A 24,366-nucleotide genomic window follows, 5' to 3' on the forward strand; every position below is an offset into this window, starting at 1 on the left:
CACTCAGTTTCAATTTGATTGAAATGATTCAATTTTTCTTCCAGCGAATGCGAGGATAATTGCTGTTCACCTAATGCAACAAACACTGCTCTAGCCAACGAATTCGCTTTTCTGCTCAACTCTTCAAGAACACCTTTATCTCTAAGTAGGCTCTGAAAATATAAATACGAAAACAAAATATGCAATAGCAGTTGTAAAAGAAGTGTGGTGATAATAAAATGATTGACCTTCAAAGCTGTTATCAGTCGCATTTTTGGGCGCGATGATCGCAATTTTTCCGCTATTGTTAACTTGCTAATTGCTTAATGTTTAGCCTTTATTTCTCTGGCAGTGAAGCATAACCTCTATAATGGAAAAATCAACGGAAACCATGCAACACTTCTGCAACCGTGACTATGCAACGATTAACGATTCACCTCTTGTCAAAAGATTGCAAGTAACAAACATAAATAAATTTTGCACTATTTTGCAGTAATTGCTTCATTTCAATTGCAAATAAGTGTTTGTACTTGAACAAACAAACATTTTCGTTACTTAGGGGAAAGTAGGTAAAGACGGACACCCTAAGGTTTATTCTAAATAATTACTTAGGTATTGCTATTTAGATCGCAGTAGTCATACAAATTGAAACTTAAGGTCATTTGTTTTCATAATCATTTTTGGTATTAGTGAACTTCCTCCAAGTTTTATGTGTTTTGGGTCTTCAAAAATAAGACTACAAATTGCTGTTTTTTGACATGGTTGGGAGAGACGGACACTTGGGGTGGTTAAGATGGACACTACGAAGGTAAAGGTGGACACTCACAAAAAAGATGTAGTACGTTAAGTATTCTTTTGATTTATGTGTTAAGTGATGGCCATACATTACTCTACGTTATTAGAGACCATCTATACATCACGTGAACAGTTTGAGAGGATGGGTTTCGATGAAGGCGAAAATTCTCCGCCTATATGGTCTGTTCTAACTGCTAAGTGATTAATATTTGCTGGTTGCACTTGCGGGTGTACTTTGTGAGCATCTGTAGTACACAACAGATGCTACATGTGAAAATTCTTGGAAAATCCGTGAGTCCATCTTTCCCTACCTTAGTGTGTCCGTCTTGCCCGACCTGGTTGTAAATTTTTCAAACTATCGTAGCTCTTCATCGGAACATCGAAAATCTGCTGGATTTTCACTAGAAAACCGAGGAAAGACTAATTAATCACTTTACTATTGTAAACAAATGAAAACACGTAAGTTTCACGAGTTTTCCACTGTTTTCCGTGGAATAAAAAATACATCAAATTGCGCGTTCAAGAAAATATTTTTTGTTTTACTCTCAAATTTTACAGTTTGCTTGCTGAAACCCGATAATGCAACTCAAAAGCATTAACACACTATAAAGAAGATATTCGCATCACTAAACTATCATAATACATTCTAGTTTGTGAAATATTAAAAGTATCCATCTTACCCGCAGTGTCCGTCTTTACCTACTTTCCCCTAAGATTTTTTCATATTCGTTGGTCGAATGTGCATCTTTCGATCATGGTAAACCTGTTTTGCATGTGCCATTTGTTCTTTTATGGAAAACGGAAAGGTTTATTTTCAATAAATGTGTCTGCCTAAATGAATAATATTTCACTAAACAACAATTATTTTCTAGCTGGAACTGATGCACTTCTAAATCAATCAGAGTTATGATCATGGAAACAGAAACCTAGTATTGCCAGTTATGAGCTGTGATTGACATTGGACCCAATCTTAACAACGGAAACCAGCCGTCGTAAGTAACATTTTTTTTTTCAAATTTACATCATTGAAAGAATTAAAATTATCCAAATAAGATGTAAATTTATCACGCCAATTTTAGAGCGTGATTTTCTATAAAAAAAACAATGAATGTTTCTGAACGACCTTCATACATGTTACTCGTGAATTTTCCCCTAGCATCTAGAATGCCAGAGCATGTGATGCTGCCCATCATTTGATCGTTTGTTTACCAACATCGATCTTTTGATCGTGTTCGAAGTTTATGTTTGCTGACCGATAGACAGAATGTAATGAGTTGCTCTCACCGCCCGGCCTGTCACCGATGAGGTCATGAATGATATCATTTCCAAAATTATTTGTATGTCAGTATTTATTTTTGGCGAACATTAATCAAATGTGAGGACTTACCTCTAAAACTTGTAGCTTTGCCAAAATGTCTTCTTTAGAATTTATGATAATGTCAAAACCTTTACTCCTTTCCAACGAATCGTTCAGTTTAGTTTCAAGCTCCTGTAGAACACTTTCCAGTTGAGCGCATTGATGCTGCAATTGCATCAAATTTTCTTGATGGTTTCGAAGATGCGTAGTTTCTTCACTCCAGATGCGGTTGAGTTCGACGTTATCGGTACTAACTTTATCTCTATCGTTCTGGTTCACTTGCGCAATTATTCTACTTGTAATTTCATTTAGCGCTTCTAACTCGTTTCGATCGACCTGTGCAATTAAATGAGAGATACAATGACAAAATCAGTTAAATTCACAACTTTTTTCAGTATACTTTTTTCGTTATTACTGCTATTAGCCTTACGTCTCAAGTATGAATGGTTTATTTTTAGGTGGTATATTTTGATGAACTTGAATTATTTTCACTCTCTCACTCCCCGCTCTTCGTTTGCTAGCTCAGTTCGTTTAGTAGTAGTGTCCTACATGGTTTTTCAGTTTATTCTTCACGCTTATTAAAATGAGAACAACGTTGAGCGAACTACTAAACGCACCTCTGCTCTTAGACATGTGGCTCAAGCAAATAGAGAAAAGGTGGCTCAGCCAATCGAGAGTGCGTTACTCTCTGTTGTTCAATGCTAGGTACTGTGAGTATGAGATCACCGATTCCGTCACCGGCTTAAAATAAGCACCGGTATAATCATCGAGCCCAGGAACGAATTGCATTTTCGTTAGTAATCATCGTATTATGTGCCTTTCCTGCTTTCTCGCTCAATACGGAATATTTAAAAGCGATAGAATTCCGATGCAAACTTTGAGTACCTAGGAATGAGAAGCTCAGAGAGTGCTTGCCTTGCATATAGAATATTTACAAGAACAATAATAAAAGGCAATAATTCGCACTTACGAGATTTGATTTTGAACTGATTCAGGATGCTAACAAGATTTTTGTGCAAAATAAATGAATGTTGATTTTTTCACAGCAGAAAGCTGTTGAATATTTATCAAGATTACAGCGTCACTGTGAGAAAAGGTACTGAAAGTTTATTCAAATCAGGGAAGCTCAAGACAGAAATGACGTTTTTCTGACCTTTAAGTTGGATATGCTCTATGACAGCGGTTCTCAACCTGGGGTACGCGTACCCCCGGGGGTGCTCGAAAGCCTTCAGGGGTACGCGAAAGAAAAATCAGTAATGGCGGACAAAGAAATTTTGCTTTGTAATACTTCATTTGTTGTTCAATCGTGCTCTTAAAACATGACTGTAGAAAACAAACAAACTATAATTCAATTTGAAACCAGAAATAGAATACCACAACATGACCTACCACTACCCTCTCGCACTCCGCGAAAACATTCCAAGCCAAGAGGTACAATCGATATGAAAATTGTCGCCAAGGGGCACGCGGACAAAAAAAGGTTGAGAACCGCTGCTCTATGAGGTCGTTGCCAAACCATGTGATCATGAGGTGTCGTTAAAAGGCCGCAACAGAACACGCAAAAGAATGCAAAAAACGTACCACATGGGCTTCGTTTTATCTGATGGTTACGTTTTCTTATCGCCATCAAATACCATTTTTTCAAGGCTAGAATTATTATATTTTATTATTGAAATAATGCTTGCTTTATCCTTGAAAAGATATATTAGCGAAAATAATGGACGCTAACAAATTTTGCAAATTGTTTTCGATTAGCTAGCGATTGATAAAATTAATCGAAAATAGATCAAATCGTAATAATAAAAACAGCTGGAGCGTCAAAACATGTGATATTGGGCTTGACGTTATCCTCTAATGCTCAGCAACACGTTGTGACAGAATTGACAAAAAATTATCAAGTCGATGCCTTACAAAAAGAATCATTTGAAAGACTGAAAATTAGACAAAATCATTATGATTTCATGTCGGGATAATATACAATTTGAAAACCACAAATTCGGCCAAAATGGCGTTAGAGACAAAGCATTTTAATACAACACGCTCACTTATTGTTTGAAAATACCTTGCCATACTAACTTTGAAAGCCCATAAATTTTAAGTGTTACTTATACAAACATTTTAATAGACTACAGCCACAAATGTCACGCATGAAAACTTACTTAAATTCAATGAAATTCAGAGAATCAAATTCTTAGGTAAAAATCTGTAAATTTTCAAAGATTCGTTTAAAAAACGAATAGACATAGAGATTTTTAGTGATCAGTTTCACCTTGCACTTATCTTCTAAATACCGAAAATAGAGAGATTGATGTTATTCTGCATTTTATCGTTTCCTTTGAAAAAAAAAAAAACATTGTGTTTTTTAGAATGTTCTTCCTAGAAGTGAATAAGATCACGTCCGTTCGATCGGACTCTCTGTTTTCAAGTTGTGAATTTTCGTCCAAATGATGATCCAAAATGCCCCCTTCGTTTCATTTGTCATTTGTGATTGAACTGAAACTTTGAACAGGTGTTCCTATAGGCTAAAGATGTCATTTTGTACTATTAGTATTTTTTTCAACCATAACATTTTTTTTAAAAGGGCATGTTTAAAAAGGGTATGGATGATTACATATTTTTTAGAGCCAGAACGGTTTATTTGATCGGTGGAACGTCTTAAGCAAAGTTGTAGATAGTATGATTGTTTTTTTTTTCAAAAACATGTACACCGTAAAAAAAACCTTCTTCAATAAAACACAAATAAAAAAATTTTAAAAAATAATCTCAAAGAACTAACAAAAAAAATTCACGAAAACTTCAAAAGCTTAACTCCATATTTGATGGTTACCTAATCATGGAGGAATAAAAGAAATTAAAAATAGGACAAACCTGGAGGCACAACAGTTTGTTTGATGTCTTCGACAAAGTTGTAGACAGTAATTTTGTTCTTCCAATAGAAATCGTAAGACTCAAAAAAAGTTGAAGGAAAAAACACAAATGTGGTATTTTCTACAAAAATTACACAATGTTAGCTTAACAATGATAGTTGATTAATTTTGAGGAAAAAAAGTTGATAGGAGAAAGACAAAAGGTTAATATTTTCAAAAATGATTTCTACGTTTTTTGCAGTGTATATTTCTTAAGGACAAAATCATTATTCACAGCTTTGTCGAAGACACTAAACAAATTAAACATACCATTTTGGCTCCAAAAATATTCATTCATGCATTCATTTTAACTGTGTTCTTCTTTGTTTTGTATATTAAGTTTATTAAGTTTAAGTTAGCGTGAGAGCAGGGTCAAAGAGGGGGAGGAGAGGAGCCTGAGAATTGACCCGAAAAAGTCTCTCCGACACTGAACGGTCTGATTCTACTATAATTCGAACTCCAGGCCACGAGCTTCCCTCATGTACCCGTTTTTACGAAGATTTGCAAAAAAAATCTGTTTTTAGTTTCTGTATAGCTCAAATCCCGTAAATATTAAAATAAGCTTAATAAATTTTGAAATTTACTCGATTATGTCCACGAAATATCTAGGATGAGGTGCGACTTTCCATTTGGGCTTTTCTTTGTATGTTTCAACGACATTGGCAATATGAGACCGAGCATTGCCATGCAGTAGAATCACTTTTTCGAGCTGTGCCCGCACTAACCGCATTAATTGAAGTCGATACCATTCCCTAGTTTCAACAGCTCATAACCAATAACATCGACCAGATCTCACCAAATACATATCTTCATAGCGTGTATATTCGGCATGACCGTTTAAAATCTGTCCACGTGGTATGTGGAGGGCCCCTAATACTATTTAATACAAAATTAAGCGTTAATTAAAAGTATAAAAAATAATTATAAGTTGAATTACGTGCTTTATGGACGGCCCCAAATAAAAATGGATGCCAGATTCGCATTTAACGAAACCTTTTTTGCTTGGCCAGCCTTTATATGGAGTCGCTTCGCACTGTGTACAGTAGGGTGCCAGCCAAAATGGTCATCTCGAATTTAAAAAAAAAAAACCTATACAAAATGTTCACCTGCTCGAATAAACACCCTGTGCAAAATTTCAGCTAAAATGGGGTGACGCAAAGCGATTGAAGTTTGTTTTTTTTTTTTGAAAACCGAAAAATCACCGTTTAATTGGTGTGACGTCTTCGACAAAGTTGTAGATAAGAGTTCTGTCTTTCCAGGAAAATTACACTTAAATAATTATTTATTAAAAAAAAAATTAGAAGAAAGATTAAAATTAATTATTCAAAAGGGCTCATTTTTTAAAAACTTGATTTTTTTAATAAAACCTACAAAAGATTACCAAAACAATGAAATCAGTCCGATCATTTAGAAATCAAGCAAAATAAGTTATCATTTTTTGAAAAAAAAAAAATTAAATAAAATTTTTTCTTTAATTATTTATATTAAAATGCATTTTTTTTTTGAAGGACAAAATATTATCTACAACTTTGCCGAAGACACTAAGCCGTTTCGACTGTAGACATATTTTCAATTTCCAATAGAGCACTCTATGAGGAATCAAAAATATTTCTACAGTCAAAACGGTTTATTTGATTGGCATAGTGTATCTGGCAAAGTTGTAAATAATAACTTTGTTCTTCCAAAAAGAAAATGTACCCTGTGAAAAAAAAATTAATTTAAAAAATATTATAACTTTTTTTCTGATTTCTCCATGGCCGGTTTCGTTGTTCAGGTAAACATTCGTAGTTTTTATGAAAAAAAAAATCAGTTTTTTTCAAATGGGCTGTTTTGGGTAATTAATTTGGAACTTTCTTTTATTTATTTTTTTCAATAAATTGATAATTTATTTTTAGAGTGTATATTTTTTTGAAAAACAAAACTATTATCTGCAACTTTGCCGAAGATGTCACACCGCTCAAACGAACCGTGTTGGCTCTAAAAATTTTTGTATTCATCAATACCAATCCGAAATAGCATGTTTCAAAAGCTTTTTAAAAATGAGTTGTGTTCCAAAAATTAAACCAATAGCACAAAATGGCATATTTTGCCTATAAAACGTCCATGCAAAGTTTCAGCCAATGGGCACGTTCACGTTCTGATAATGTGAACTTGACAGAAAATGTATGGTCGAACTGTCAAAACGACGCAAACCCAGAAACAACGAGTCAATTGTGTTGCGTATCTGATTGAGATCTCTATACTCTCATTATCACAGAATAACATCGATATAGCCTATTGTCCGATTATATTAGCCAGAGCACTGTGTGCTCAATCAAGTGTTGGCAGAAGACATTATTGTGGTAAATAAAACGAATAAATTGTCTGGTACAACATTCGAAAGAACAAGTACAAGTATCTTAGAGAGTAGACTTTCAAACAAATAAAATAAAACATTTTCCATCAGTTTCCACCGTTTCAATCTTATGAACCACCCTATGTCGAATGAATAAACCACCCTAATGAAACATAATGTATTCGATCAAGTTATAGTGTATATCACTATCCCAGAGAGTAGATTTTTGCAAAAAAAAAATTCAGATGACACCAATTCTCGACGTTTCATGCGTTTTTAAGTCATTTGGCATAAAAAAAAATTTCGAAAACCGAAATTTCACGTACCCCCCCCCCCTTGGGTGATTTTTCGGTTTTCAAAAAAAAACAAACTTCAATCGCTTTGCGCCACCCCATTTTAAGTCCGATTGAGCTGAAAATTTGCACAGGGTGTTTTTTCGAGCAGATGAACATTTTGTATAGTTTTTTTTTTTTTTTGAAATTTTCTGGTCACTTTTTTCCATACGATGATTGGCACCCTAGTGTACAGACCCGAACGAAATTTGTGCTCTACAGGACACTGATTTTCCCGATGGTGTTTTACGTACATGAACCTTGGACGTGGGAGGAAGCCGATTGGCGAGCGCTTGGAGTCCTCGATCATAGAAAACCTTCGATGAGCACTCGGTGGCAAACAAGAAAATGGAGTGTGGCACAGGCGCATGACAAAGTATATAAAGACGTTGATATAGTCAAGCTTATAAATCATGGCAGGTTACAGTGGGTTGAGTACGTTACACTTATGGCGAATGAGCAACCGGCAAAGATAATATTCAGACTCGGATAGAGACCGACTATTTCGAGGCGTACACGATCGGTGTGTGCAGTCGACGAGGATGCTTGAGCGGGTGTAAGGAGCGACTGGAGAGGAGTATTCCGAGACCGAGTTTTATGGAGACATATGGCGTTTCTGTTGCCATAAAAGTCGAGTAAGTACGGAAAACTTTTTTCTATGTGGATTTTGGAATTTACGCGTTTTTTTTTTCACGCTCACGCTTTCCACGCTAGATTTTTTAAATTTTTATGCGAATTTATGTAGGAAAATCCACATTTTTCAAAACTTGTTCTCCTAAGATGCCCAGTCGATATTAACTTTTCCTACCAACACCGTATGCTGCTGTTGCAAACTCGACCACGTGATGAGAAACATTTTCGCGTAGAATTAAGCATAAAGTTACTATGAGCGAAAATCACGCTCTAGCTAATTAAAATTCGGTAACTTTCTCGCTCACCAACACTGGTTTTTCCTAGAGCTCAAACTGAAAAAAAATGAAAGATTATGGCTTTCAAACCGTTCCTGTGAGTTTTGATGCCTTTAGCCTGCTCGGAAATGAATAAAGTTTTCAGAGACATAAATGAAATTTTTCTGTAATAAAAGATAGAAGTGACTTTCGCAGTATTTTGACACTGGCTATGGGCACAAAAATTCAAAACAATGGTTAAAAGCTATAACTTTCACATTTCTCCAGTTTGAGCTCTAGGGCAAAACCTGTGTTGACCAGTCTAACAATAGTATTGAAGGTTTGTCACTCTTTTGGTGAATATATCCGAAAAATAGTTTATGAACAATTCAAAGCATATGTTCTATTCATGTTGTTAGGCACCTACCTGAGAGTTCGCCAAAAGTTCACTAACGTGATCGATACGAGCTGAAAGTGTAGATAACGTCAACAATTCCTCTCTCATTTGAATTTTTCCTAGACCAGTCAAAGCTTTTTCGTGTTGTGCAAAGTATCGTTCCATTTCATCTTTGTTCGTAAGTAGCTCGCGTTGTTTAACTGCCCCTTGGTGCGATATTTCGGAAAGTCGAGCTTTATAGGCGTTGAGGTCTTGCAAGCACCTCTGCTGGTCTGTGGTATCAAGTGTGTCCCAGAACTGATCGGCTTGCTCTTGAATATCGTGGAACAATAGATTTCGCATGGCTCTTTCAGTTGCTAGCAGTGATTCCAAATTAGTCAAACTTGAGGTAAGTTCATTTAAGTCTAGTTTAAAGGAAGTGGGTAAAGAGAATTGTTTTTCCGCTGTCGTGCACCATTCGTTTAATTTGGTTATGCTTTCACCGTAGACTTTGCGTTGTTTGTGATTCTCTTGGATATAAAAGTCACGAGCAGTTAATTCCGTCGGCTCTTCATCCAACCAAAATTGCGCTTGCGTAACTTTATGTTGTAGATCCGCAGATGAATGAATTTCAGTTTTGATTTTATTAAGTAATTCTTCCATTTGAACTAGATTGTTGCGAGCTTGAATGCTGAGTTTCTCATTATCAGCTACATATCCAGCGGATACATTGATGTCTTCACTATACAATGGACGAGATTTTATAAGATCGTTATTTTTCTGAAACCAGTCGAGAAGAATAGTTAGCTCCTCGCTAGTTGTTCGGAGAAGCTGACGTTGTTGTTCGTATTTCTCTTGATCGATTTCAACGTTTTTGCGAATTAAATCTAGCTGCAAGTGCAGAGCCTGGAGTTGCTCGTTAATGTTTTGACGATCAAGATCGGTTCCTTCACTAGCGATCGCTTGCCCTTTGTCGTTCGCTGTTTCAAGCCGTGTAGCACAAAGATTGATTCGATCAAAAATTTCAGCATAACGATTTGAGCGATCTTCGATGTTGCTAGCAACAGTTTCCAGTTCATTGAAATCGGTATAGATTTTAGATAAAACTGTAACAACTTCGTTAATTGCTCCAACAAACTGGTCTCTCATGTTCAACACTGCCCTCAGTAGTCTTAGTTGTTCTTCTATGGTATTAATCATCTCCTCAATCTTTGTTTTATTCTCTTCTAGTTTTGGTATGTTGGTGAGTAATATAGTGTTTAGTTCCAGTCGTCGTTCTTTCAAACTGTTCAACATTGATTCGTAAGACAGTAAGAAATCCTGTACGTTCTCAATTTTACTCTCCATCGGTTTATTGATATCACGGATGTTGTTTTGAATTTGAGCTAGAAACTGTGAACATTGATTTACTTTATCTAGAGCAAGTTGATATTCTTCAATGTGGTTGCAAAGCTGTTGATGTTTAATTTTCAACGCATTATCCATAGCGTTCCATTTGTCGTTGATGAGTTTCATTTGACTTGTTATGTTATTTTCATCTGTAAGGCACAATGTAGGAACTATTAAAGTTTTACATTTATCAAGCTCTTTCAACGATTGACTCATAGCTGCACTTTGTTCACACATTTCAGCCATGTTGAGCCTTTTTTTCTTGAGTGTTTTCATGCTAGCGGTATTTATATCGAATGAAACTGTAGACTCGGCTTTGCTAAGCCAACTTAAAATGAGTTCTTTTCGTCTTTCGTATTCACACCGTTTATGATGTTCCTGTTGTAAATGAGAAATTTTTCCGGTACAAGTTTCAACTAGGATGACTAAACTTGCTTTAACTTCTTCAAGATCTCCTGTTAATTTCTGGCGTTCATCATCGGCGCAATCTTTTGTAGTTTCCTTTACTCGACGGCACAAATCTTCGAATTCGTTTTCTTTAAACTCTTCTATGTTGCGTTCATGGCCTTGGTATAACATTATATCTGATTCCACATTCGATGGTAACAAGGGAAGTCGGTCGGATACTTTATCTACATCCTGCTGTTTAGTTCTAATCCACTTTCCGACCATTTCGAAACTTTTTTCCATGGTTTTACGCCTAGACACTGCTGTAACATTTTTTTCTATTTCTTTACGAATAGCAGCTAATAACAAGTTGAATTTTTCACTTAATCCTTGTATATTTTTCTCTACTACCAATTTTTCATTGGGCTCTAAAGTAGTTCGCACACTCAACAATTTTTTACTAAGAACATTTAAAAGTGACTGCTTCCCCTCCGTTTCTTTCAAGAGTTTTTCAAGGGTATCCTGTTGAGTTTCAGCCGATTTCACATCAGCCCCCAGTTGATGAGGTGTGTTAAGAAAGTTTGATTTTTGACTCAACCACTCTTCAATTTCCGCAATATCAAATGATATGCTAGAATACGTTTCGTTGGTAGAACTTAAAATTTCCAACTTTCGAGACATTCTTTTTTGAATGTCGACGCGTTTGCGCTCGATTGCTTTCACTTGCGCGGCAATTTGTTGACTATCTAAGTTATTTACAATTTTATCAACTCGTGCGGCACTTTCCCTATAAATGACAATGCCATTGCCATCACTGCTCAGAAGATCATTGATGTTCAGTGCATTTTCTAACTTTTGCTTGCAATTTAAATCAGTGTCATTTTCTATGCTATCAATTTGCTGGCTGATGGAATCTAATCTGTTTTGTATGTTTTCATGTGATTTCTTATATTCCTCAATGATGTGCTGATTTTTAATTTTTTCGGCAATTATTTGTTCAAGGTTTTCATTAAGTCGTTCGAGTTCACACCGCAATGATACATCCAATCTTTGCGCCTGTTGCAATTTGTTTGCAATTTCGCTCTGTAAATTCTTCATTTGTTTTAACTCAAGCTCAGCGGCTTCTGCACGAAGTTTGTTCGGTTTTCGGTGCCAGCCATTGACAATGACGACTTGTTTCTCAATCCATTGTTCCAGTTCGTGCTGTTCCTTCAGCTGGGCTTCAAAGCTATTAACGATTGGTATGAGGTTTGCAATCCAAGTTTGGACCTGAAAAAATGCAATAAGTATTATTAGATAGCTTTATCACATTTAATATCATAATTTTAATCGAGTTAATTTATTTATTTTATTGTTTTCCTAGAGCAGGCAATTAGCAAAGAAATCAACAACTTTTTTTTACGTAAATAGAAACAAAACAGGATTCACTTAAAAATACAAGTTTATTTTTTTCTTCATCTAAATTACAAGTTTATTATGCTCTAAAGTTTGTTCAAGACTGTTTGTGCTATTGTTGAATTGCTGAAAAGAAATTCGCAATGATGTGTAATGAAAGATAATGATACTCAGTTTAGGATCAATTTCTGGTTTCTGAAGTCTGGTTATCGTTGACAATCATTAACATAAAGACCTTTTTTGGCTTTTTCTAAGCCTTTCAAAAGGGTTTTCGGTAAACGTAAGCTTAATGTCGGATTTTTATTACCTTTTATAGTCTTTAGAAATGATTTGTGCCGATTCTAAGCATACTTTAGAATCATTTTAGGTTGTTTAGGCTTTTCTGTTTAGGCTTTTCGAAGTGATTTTTAGCGCTTCTGAGCTAAATTTTGGATCTTTTCCTTGTGTTTTCTGGTCTTTAGCAGAGGTTTTAAGTGATTGTAATCTTTATTTCAGATTATTTACTATGACCTTTCCTAAGCGTTAGGAGCTATCTTCGGCATTTCAGAGTACATATTCCATTCTGTCATTCTAGGGCCTTCAGAAGAAGGCTTTGGCGAATCTGAGCTCAATTGCAGGTTGCAGAACTACGTCTAACAATTGCACTATTGACAAATGTTATGTTTGTTTCGAGCGCAGATTTCGACTAATCAGACCTCAAACAAGGTTAAATACCGCCTCATTTGTGTATTTCCTTAATCGGGAAAACAACCTCAATTTTTTTGGCCATCAGAAGTGAGCCAAAGCTCAATTGAGAATTATTTTCTGTTTTCGCTTACCCTTTAGAAGCTATTTATAGGATAACTTTCTATACTGGGCTTTACCAGGCTGTAAAAGCATTCTCCTACGGATTCTCAGACTAGCATGTAATTATTCTTTATGTTTCTGGCTTCTTTAGAATTTATTATTTAACATATTTTGGGATCAGCCTTTAGAAGTTTGTTTTCAACGATTAAAAGCTGAAGATGGGACTTTTCCCGTGGCCTGATGATCGTGATTTTAATTTCCGGTCATTTTTATTGAAGCGGATTTCGCCTCGTCTGAGCTTAATGAGAAACTATTTGGCACTTTATTTATTGAAGCTAAATAGAAAATGATTATTTTTGCCATTAGAAATGTGTAGTTTCTACTTTAACCTTTTTCGACCCATAGAATCAATTCTCTGGAATTCCAAGCCTGATTTTGGATTGAATTTAATATTTTAAACTTTATTGGTCTTTAAAAAAATTTTGGTCGATCCTGAAATCAATATAAAATCGATTTCTGCTATGCCATTTTTTGACCTTTAGATGGGTTTCATACCAGTTCTGTGCTCCATTTTGTTTTGAATTTTCACCTAGATCATTTTCTATTTAGGCCTGTATCCGAGCTCAGAGCGTCTTTAGGTGGATCTGGATCTATCTTTGGACAGTAGTTTTTTTTGTTTTAGGGCACCATATTTTAAGCCATATATGACCTTGATTTGGAACACTATTTAAAAACTGTTTTTTTTTGCACTTTTTTGATATTTCTGTCATCTTTTCAACATTTTCCTTCACACATCCTCGTTTTTTTTTTTCTGAATTTTTACTTTTGTTTGTTATTTTTCAACGCTTTTTTTACACCGTTTTGACAAACTTTTCGTCGATTTTCGGCATTATTTTAGCATATTTTATGGTACTTTTTCATTTTTTATATTCTTTCGACAAATTAACAATATTTTGTCACGCGTTATTCATACTACCTAGGGTATTATCCCAGTTTTAATTGGTTTGATCCATTTTAACTTTTTATGTGGTTTGCTGTTATTTTTATCTACCGACAAATTCGATTTTATTTTAACAGTTTTCTCTACATTTTTCGATACCTTTTGAGTCTCCACTGGTATTTGTTCGAGCATTGTCTACTTCATTAGCGTTATTTATGTTATTTTTGGATTTTTGGTACTTTTCGATGCTTCTTCAATACCGTTCTGACACACAAATGTTTCACTTTCCTAACAATTTTTAGCATTATTTTTACACTCCTTTGGGCACTTTTTTCGTTTCGCTATATTCTTTTAACTAATTAATATTTTTTCGTCATGATTTTTAGACACTAACTAAATTGATTCATTTAGATTTACCTTTCATTAACACACTTTATCGCTTTTTTATTAACTTATTTTTCTTATTGCGTAATTGATAAATTCGTTTTAGTTTTAACACGTTTCTCCACATTCTTTGATGCCTTTTGAGACTTCTCTGGCATTTGTTTTGCATGCTTTTTTTATAATTTTTCACAATTTTACTATGTTCACGTAGGACTACGTCTATCTGGAAGTTAGGTACCTGAATTTGAAAATCTAGTAATTCAACTAGCGAAGACATTGTCCTAGCTTCGGCTGGTCATATACTAAAATTGGAACGATACCCAGAGAAAAGTGGCCAGTTTTTGAGCGCTTATATTTCAGTCATTTACAATCAGGTGATCGAGGTACTGGCATCAATCGATCAGAAATTCTTTTACGGTCAAATTTATGTAACAAAAACAACCAATTGTTTGAGATACACTATTGAAAAATTGGTAAATAACATCGATTGTCTAAATCATTCAGAGCAGCCTCTTTTCCCAAGCACAGCCGACACTAACGGATACAACCAATCTGGATTTGTAAACGATTTGTTGTTGTTGTTGTTGTTGTCACTTTCTGTTTCCGATGCTTTTTTTCTTCCTTTGTCATTCTCTTCTCTTCTTAACTCCTCCCTCTTTCCAACTAATTGACGAAACCTTGATGTAAAAGGTATCATTTCACCCCATCATTTTCATTCTATAACTGTACCAGTGACATACGGACACTAGGTGATAGCCGTTGAAAGGAGGAAAGACAAAATAGTACCGGTCATCTCGTGCCAGGTTTCACTCGTAATGCTGGTGGCTGTTAGTAGAACATGGCTACTTCAAAAGTTATAAAATAACTGGAATTCTGGTCGTAATAATCAGTAAACAAGAATCATCGGCAACTGGCACCTTTCCGTGCCTCAAAGTGTTGTAATTGAAGTGGCTAACTGAATTTTCTCTTTTACAAAACGTTGCTGATAGCGGGGAAAGCCTTGCAAATAAACATATTTTATTGGTGTTCATTTTTCGACAGCGCACATAAGACGGTCCCTGTATAAAAGAGTGGCCAAAATTACCAAAATGCGAATTTCATATTCAGGAGCACATGATTTTGTAGTATTTTATCTGTGTTTTCATAATTTTTTAATGAAATCTTCATACAAAAAACGGTTCATGTTGAAAATGCCTTCAAAGTTACCTATTTCAGAAACGGAGAAAAATAGTTTTTCTGAATATTTTGGAATATATAAAAACCTACTAAAGCTATCATGGTATGTTCACATATGATTGAAAGCTTATTAAATTAGTTTCCTAAAACAGGATGGGTAATGGATTTCAACCCTACAGAGTCAGTCGCAGGCCACATTGAAAATATGCATAATTTTCCTAATTTTGACTATCAAAAACATTAAATGTAAGCACGTGTAAGCACAGCACCTGATAGTGTGTCTGAGAGCCCTACTTGTGCCTTTCAAGAATATGTGTTAAAAGTTTGCGGAAAATTTGCGTTTTGGTAGAAAAAGATGATTAAAAATTTTCCATTTTTTGCAATTTTTGAGTTTTTGGGTGTTTTATCAACAAAGTTTTTTGTATATTATAGGAATTTGGTTCAAAACACACTAAAAAAACGTGAAATTATTAGATTAATTGGTTTATAAGAATATACGTTGTTTAAAACCTATGTTAAAAGTTTGAGTAAAATTTGCGTTTTTGTAGAATAAGATAATTTGAAATTTTCAATTTTTTATGTAATTTTTTGGAGTTTTATGGAGGCTTATCAACGTATGTCATAGTAATTAGGTTAAAAAAAATACTGGAAAAACTTTAAATTAGTATGATTATTCAGTTGTACACACTCAAGTGAAAAAAATATTTTTTTTATTTTGTTTGAAAAAAAAGGTTAAGGCCGAAATAGAAGCTGTGTACCGGATATGTCGGCATACAGCATAAACAAATGGAGGTTCTCATGGTCGAACTTTCCAACATTACAGTCAGGTTTTTCATACACAAAATTCCATTGAGTTAACCGTCAATCTCACAACTACTCGCACGCGTAAACCCGCAATCTTACACATATTGTTATGCTCTTGAATCATGCGGCTCATATGTCTTTTATGGCTGACTGATTCTAGTTCATACCTTTGAGTCGGTCTGATTGCTTGTGTATGTGGGGGAAACAAAGTTGTATGTGTGCTTTACAGTTCTGAAGTTTTATTCATGTGTTTTACGAAGAAGCAAGCAATGTCTTAATAAGATCGATTTAGTGAGTTTGTTCATACAACCTAGAACAGAAAATGTTATAAATGATTGCATTGAATTGATCAAGCACAGTTTTAAAACAGTTGTTTACAAACAAGACCATAGAAAACTGTATCATCATTTGGTGGCTCTACAATCGAGATTTGCCAAATCGTTTCGTCTTCAGTAGTTTTGTTTGAATTGAATAGCTTTACAACTTTGCTGAAGAAGCCTTATCTCTTGGATGTTCCTATCAAAAGTTAGATTCGTGCGCCATCTCTGCGGACAAACCGTGAACTAACTCTCGAAGCCATAAAAAGCGTTTTACTATATGTGCATCTTTGCTGAAAACAGTAATCGTTTATCTCGTAACGAGTTATTTACGTTTATTCGAAAACACAAGATATTTGCCTCAGGCCTCAGTTTACGTGGTTTATAGACAGCCCCTTGTCAGTACAAAACTTTTCTTATATGTCATAATCATCTGCAGTGGAAAGCCAACAATTTGACACAAAAAAATAAATTTTGGGAAATTTCAATTTTCCGACCATTGTGCAGCGGCCGGTGCAGTGAATCGTTCTAGTCTCAAATACCGAATAGGTACTCATTTGCTGTTTACTGAGGAAGGGAGGATCTACCGAATTCGCTAATTCAAATGTTTGTCTTGTCATTAAGCTACCAATAAATGCCTTTCTAATTCGAATATCTGCGAAGTGGAGACGCCAGTATAAATAAGGTTTTATTCATATATTTTATTTATTTTAATTATTGCTCAAAGCGTTCTAATGTCTCAGCAAATAAAATTGCACTGTTAGATGAAAAAATCAGAAAAAAACAGTCCTACGCCATGCGGTAGTGTCTTTGATAACACCCTCCGACTTTTTTTACTAGCGATGCTTTACTCATTTTGATTATTGTTTGTCACTCTTTGTAGATTTTATTGAATTTTTTGTCGGTTTTGAAATGTTTTTCGTCGCTTTCTGACACATTTTTCTAACATTTTCTTAAGCTTTTTCGAGTTTCTTTTACAATTTTTTACAAATTTTTTACTTTGTTTGTTGCTTTTCAACACTTTTGTGAATTTTTTAACATTTATGTTTTCGATTGACACTTTTACAATTTTGACACCTGTTTGATGGTAATTGACATGCTAAAATACATTTAACCAGGCTTCGAAATGGTCACGGTAGAACCACATTTCGCTGCGATAATCGTCTTCTTCTTCCTCTGACGCTACCAAGGCTCGCTGTCCTAATACATTCTTGAACAAACATGTCAAACGAGCACCGCCAGCACGACGTTTTTTTCCTCATACGTATCTTGACATTTTTTCTAGAAATGAGAATTACGCACGTTATAACATCGCCAAACGAATGACAGTGTGCATCTCTTTGATATGCGAGTGTCGAATGACCAAAACGAGCGAAAGCCTACTGTGACGCACGCTAAGGAAGCGAGATAAAATGAAAATGCTGACCGTTTCAAAGCCTGCATTTGACTTTCTTTGGATTTGTTCTATCATTTGTATAAGGTTTTGTGTTCTTCATGGAAGTTTTTCACATTTGATTGACACTAAGACATTTCAGGTAGATACTTTTTGAACATTTTCTGAACATTTCAGTACAGTTAAAAAAAAATTTGAAGATTGCTTTCAAATTTTGCACTTTTTTTTTATTGTTTTTACTCGTGTTTGCTGTTTTATTGATATAACTCTGCCATTCGTTTGACTCTCCAGGCGGCATTTTTCAAAAACTGTTTGTTCTTTTTTAAACAATTTTCATCAGTAATCAACATTGATAATTAACTTTTTTATTATTTGACTCTACGCTTTTGGAATGTTTTTTTCATTTCATTATTATTTAAAAATATATTTATGCATATTGAGCAGCATTAGTAAGTAGAAAGGCTTTTTGCATCCAATATGGTGCTCCTGAGTAACCATGTTAGAGAAAGGATTAACACTTGTGTGTTTGTTAAAATTGTTCATCTTTTGTCACTCATATTTTATATTGCCCCTTCCGCAATCTTGACATCTGTTTAACGATTAATGGAATTTTTAGCCATTTTAAACTTTTTTTTTTTTTTTTGGAATTGAGATCGAAGCAAACCATGCTTCGCGAACAGACGTCTTTTTTTTCGCGTCCACGTTTTTCCGCGTTCAGTTTTCACAAATATTGAAATATTGAAAAAGTTAACAGGAAAGTTTGCGGCTGGCGTTAGGAGTAAAGTTCACTAATCGCGTGTGCTCCATTAAATATTTCTTAAAAGGCGTGATATATAATTAAATCATCGGAATCTTGTTTGCCGTCGTAGTACAATGAAGTCAGTGTAGTGTAAAAAAATGAATGTTGTGAACTCCTTTGTAAATTAACTTGAATTGCAATGAGTTTCTTCAAGGGCAAAGGTTTACAGGAAGAGATGTCGATGATCGTGTAATAAAGTGATTCTAGTGATGCCTCACAGTATTCGGCAACGTGCTTTTTGTGGAAAATTGGCGAGGCGCTACGCCCCGATTATTTGCTGTAGCCGTATTCGATTTGTGTGCGTGTGTATATTCACTAGGCATGATGCGATGCAATGATTCGTGAATGGTGATAGTGGAAAAAAATAGTGGTCTGCAATCGTTAAGATGAGTATAGCAAGTTCCATAATCAAACCATTTTGTTTCTGTAATGGAGAAGCTGCATTTAGTGAGGGATTTTATTATGTCAAATTCGTTTATGTAGCGGGCTACAGCGGGACTACACCACATACTGTTTTTTTTTTTAATTCCATTTGACAGATTTTGCATATGTGTTGGTTTTCGAACTGCACTACATCAAGTTGCTTGGTAGACAGAGACTTTGTGTTCATCTGATTGATTGTACACGATAATGCGCCAATGAGTAATTGTGTGGCCGGTACATGAATATGTATTTCTCTCAAAACCACAGTCACTCAACTGCAGGGATACCAGATACGCGATTTGGAAGTTGTTTTGTATAAGTGTTTCATAGATTGGTGTACTTCGACGATATTGACGTAACCTAACTTTTCCTGACATGATAATTTTTCACTATATAAATAAGCAAATTTTGTTCATTACGGTATCATTTTGTACAGCCTTCGATTTTATTTTTATTCGAGGGCTACCACCGGTATGAAAATATGGATTTAACAAGTAAACTGAAGTATATTCTATATTTATAAACCCAGTGTAGCCCAGTGGGCCGTTTCGGAATCAACTATTCTGCGTTTTGCCTAAGCTGACCCATATTTTCAATTTCGAATATTTTTTCGAATATCCATTATTTCATAATTGTTGTTGGGTTTGGGTAAGATTCGGAACTTTCTTCGAAGACTGGTTTGATGGCTTTTTTATACCCTTTTTATGATTTCTTTAGCTTTTGAAAGATACGGTATGCACACAAGTTGAAAATATTCACTATAGAATTGTTAATGACTGTATTGCATTTTCTCTATTGATTTGATTTGCTACTCCGTTCTCTTATTTCTATGTTGGATTTCTTAAGCTTTTGAATATTTTTTTTTAGCTTCGAAAGATGACACGGGTTCGAAACCATAAAATAAATAATGACAACATTGGCATTTTGCAAATTTATTAGGAATGTAGTATTGTTACTTATGCTCACATGCTTTTTTATATTTTTCGAGCTTTGGATGCATGAGTGTTGCCAAGTTTTAAATTTAATAGGAATATTCTCTCGTGCGTTTACGAAAACGATAATCGCGTCTTTACTTCTTATTTGTCCTTACGCCGGTTGCCGTAGTGTGAATGATAATATTGATTATGATTAACAGTGAAACAAACTATTGACAGACTAACCTATTGTCTACACGAAAAACTGTCGGATTATCCATTCATCAATCTACGCGAAAATAACGTTTCGTTGTAACCCGTGTGTACGGCGCGCATAGAATTCACGAGATTGATAGCTCCCATATCGGTACGTCGTTTTGAAATCGTATATAGCTAGCTAGAGGCTAGCTATCCGGCAAACTTTGTCCCGCTCATTTATACTTTCTTCATTTATTTAACTCTGGCTACCTTTTTTTTCACCAAATATTCGTGACATCAGGTTTTTCAGGTGTGTTTTTCGCGGTATCGTAGCGTTTTTTTCTTTTAGAACCAACGAAGTCTATACGAGAGACGTCGCTACTCGATCTGTAAGGTAGAAAACTAAATGTCCGGTTGACCAAACCCCAAAAGACTCCGCGTCGATACATTCCATGAGGTCGTATTATCTACACTTTAGATTCTACAGATAAATCAACAACGAGCAATAGTTTTCGGTATAAAGAGGATCACCTTACAAGGAGATGTTCGATTAAGTCCAGTATCTTTGCGTATGCTCATTATTGCGGTGTTATTTCATCAAGCTGAAAAAGTTCGGAACACATTATGAATTTCGTGGCAGATGTAATGAACTCGACTCAGCGCGACATTTGGTCTAAAGAACCCGACACTCGAAATCAGTGAATCGTTCACCAAAACGAACCCTGTTGTATACCCTGCCCTTTCTCCAACATCCCAGTGATTCTTGTGGAAGTGCAGAGGTGTTCTCGGCTTCCAATAAAGCGAGTATCACGTCAACATATTCCCATACAAACTCCTTCTTTGACCTGCATTCGGATGCGGCCGGCGCTGGTATTGCCTTACAAAAAGATTATGATCTCCAGTTTTTACACATTGAGGATGCATGTTGGTCCCGAGCATCATCTGTTGGTTCTCTGTGTAATTACAGCTGATCTGGCAATAACGGAGTAGCAATCGCGGGCGGTCAATCATGCTCATGCTCATGCTCATGCTCATTTAAAACTTTTTTTTTGGAATTGTATTATGAAAAAAATTGCACTTTGTGTTTTATCTTTTCCTGCTCTTTTTTGTCGTTTTTTTGCATTTGACTAAAAATCTTCGGAATTTGAGTCAGTTTATTGACGGGTTTTATGTTCATTTTGCTGTTTTGACGCTTAAACGGCAAAAAAATTTTCATTACCCTAATTTGTGCTAGGTATCACAAAAATAACCGCAACAAAGAAAAAAGTTTTGCTCTCGAATATTACTATCGAGCTCTAGATCCAAATCGAATAAATTACCTAGCGTCTCCACCGAATCAACAGTTAGAGGAGGCGCACGGTTATCGTTCCTATTGTTCGCGTTAGAGTGGGTGGCAGCTTTTAACACGTTTTCGGAATGGCTAGGGGAACCAATATTCACATGAATGGTCACATAGCTATAATATTTTTTTTCCAGTTTGAACTTGAGCATCGACCTGTAATTTTCTTCTTGTGATTTAGTAAAATAGCTCTAAATCGATTATTTTGAAAGATAAGAAAAATTTTTTCCTACAAAGTTGTGCAAAATTGACGAGTCTACAACATGGTTGAATATTGTTTAACACTCTTTATCTGTAAAGATAAGAACGTTGGATGCTGAATTTCATCAAAAGTTTTCGTCACCCAAATTTGTGATTATAGGAAAATGTTTTACTGGAGAAAGTTTTTCTCTAGAACATTACTATCAAGCTCTAGATCCGAGTTTACCCCGTTTCCTAGAACGCTGTGCAAAGGTTATTTGGCAACTCCGTTAATTCAACAAAGAAATGATCAACAGTGAAATAAGGCGCGTGGTTATCGTTCTGATTGTCCGCGTTGGAGTGGGTACGAGCTTTTGATGCGTTTTCGAAATGGCTAAAATTCATAGAAGTGGTTAATTAGAAGAATATAGGGGAAGGGGTTGAAAATCATTTAAAATCTGTCCACGTGGTATGTGAATGGCCCCTTAGGAACTTTACTGCAGCAAAATACAGAAGACAATGGTTCACGTAGTTTTAGAATTTAATAAATTCTATCACTTCAATGTATGCTGTCATCGTCGCTATCAAAAACAACTGGGTAGGTACTTGCAATTTTTACACCTCTGAATGTTCTTAGGAAAGAGCGACCCGTCGAAAATATCTATCCCTGGGCTTCCCTAAATTTTAGACTGATGATATCACTTCAATATAATTTTTAAATTTCTTTTAACAAATTTGTACGCATACGAAAAGTATTTTCATTGACTTTCAAACAAAACGATTTGATGACGACCACTAACTTGTACATTAGGTCTGAGAAAAGCGAGTTAATTTATTTTCATATTTCCATGTATAATGATTGATCTAAGAAACTGATTTGACGCTAAGATGGTTGAAATTAATGAGAAAGTTTAATGCTTACCTCATCACTTAGTTCCTCCAAGCGTGCCTGAACCGCGAGTTCCTTCTCAGGAATGATTTGATGAGTCAATTCCATTGGTGAACTGGGGTGGCTTATATTGGCTGCTGCTTCACAAATTTGAATAGCGTGGATTAATCGATTCTTTTCTAGCTGCAGTTTGTGTTGATACAGTTGTGATTTTTCCAACATCGCGTTTCCAAGCTCACAATCAGATATTTTAGTTGTTTTTTCATGTTGGATCTCTGGCCCCAACTCACTTAAGTTTTTCATTATATCATCGAGAGTATCTTCATATTCTTGGAATTTACTCAGCGAATCATGCAATCGATTCTGGATTTCCACAGACGTTGTTAACAACGAATTATAACTATCTTGAATGTTTTTCATCTGAAGTTCAATTTTGTTTTTAATTTCGGGTGCTGAAAGTATGTAGCGATCAATTTGTGCCTGTCCTTTGACGTTAATATCATCAATGTTGGTTTGATAGTTCTGAATTTCCACGAGAAGCTTCTCATGCTGAGTAATCTGTTCGATCGTTTGTTCTCGATTAAGGACAGTCAAAGAGTTATGCGCCATAAGCTGAAAAGAAATCTGCAGCAACCATTTTTCGATTTCCTGCAAGCTTTGATAGTAAGTCATTTGGTCTTCCAACTCTGCTTCGAAAGATTTGATGAGCTTACAACACTGCTCATTTAATTTTACAGTTCTTTGAGAGAGATTATTCACACTATCAATTTCAGCATCGAAAAGGTTGCTTGCTTCGAGATTAATAGCATCTAAGTCGACTTGTTTGGAAGTAATTTCCTCGCGGATGTGTTTGATTCGTTCTAAACTTGTTCGTACATCACTCATTTCTCCACCTGTTTTGGGGATTGTTTCGAAAGCGGCTTCGGTCTGATTTAACCAATCTGAGAGCTGTTTTTTGAGTTCTTCATACAACTCCAAGCGATTACATCGAACATTCAGATCATTTAAGGTGGTGTTGATTCCTAAAATAACTGAATCGAGTGCAGCTCGTATCTCTGTAATGCTATCGAGCATATTTGTTTGTTTTTCTTCAGGTTGCGAATAGGATGATTTGGTGACGGAATCTTGTAACATTCCGAAAAGTTTTGTTCCCTGTGGAACAGAACTCGACAGGGTTTGCATATCTGTAATTTTTCTCTTTGTATCGCGTAAATCATCGGATGGCTTTTCGTGTGAAGCCATTATTGCTTGATTTGTGTCTTCAATCCACTTTAGTAACTCATCTTTGTAGTTCAGATAATCGGTACAATTTGGAATGTTTTTTTCTTGTTGTGCTATAAGTTCTGTAAATAGTAATATGGTGAGAAATATTACTGGTAGCAAAGTTGTTAAAGATGCGTTCTCACCTTGAAGGTTTGTTAGGAGTAATGAATAACTTTTTTGAAGATCAACAGTTTGGTCTCGTACTGTAGGGCAGGCACTCGTCTCCATCAACGCTTCGCAAATGTCATTTAGTTCTTCGACGAACGATTTGTTGGTTAATATTATTTCCAACATATGCTGTAGTTGATGTTTTGGATGACACCACATGAAAATGGAAGAGTGAAAAACTCTTTAGCTAAATTATTCTTTCCTTAAGAAGAAGAATCCACGATGTAAAATATTTCAAAAAAATAGAAAACTATC

General features: G+C 35.3%; 1 protein-coding gene across 2 annotated transcripts in view; it reads right to left on the reverse strand.

Moving 5' to 3' along the window:
- The window catches only part of LOC129726126 (muscle-specific protein 300 kDa-like), a 126,367-nt gene that overhangs the window by 62,717 nt on the left and 39,284 nt on the right, over positions 1–24,366 (reverse strand). For both annotated transcript variants that reach the window (XM_055682781.1, XM_055682780.1), the window contains exons 7-11: positions 24,087–24,240; positions 22,714–24,023; positions 9,019–12,012; positions 2,162–2,467; positions 4–152 (exon numbers count right to left, since the gene is read on the reverse strand). In XM_055682781.1, the coding sequence (XP_055538756.1) occupies positions 4–152; positions 2,162–2,467; positions 9,019–12,012; positions 22,714–24,023; positions 24,087–24,240 (4,913 nt within the window). The remainder of the gene's footprint in view (positions 1–3; positions 153–2,161; positions 2,468–9,018; positions 12,013–22,713; positions 24,024–24,086; positions 24,241–24,366) is intronic.

This window comes from Wyeomyia smithii, chromosome 2, assembly GCF_029784165.1.
Source record: "Wyeomyia smithii strain HCP4-BCI-WySm-NY-G18 chromosome 2, ASM2978416v1, whole genome shotgun sequence".
NCBI classification, from domain to species: Eukaryota; Metazoa; Arthropoda; class Insecta; order Diptera; family Culicidae; genus Wyeomyia; species Wyeomyia smithii.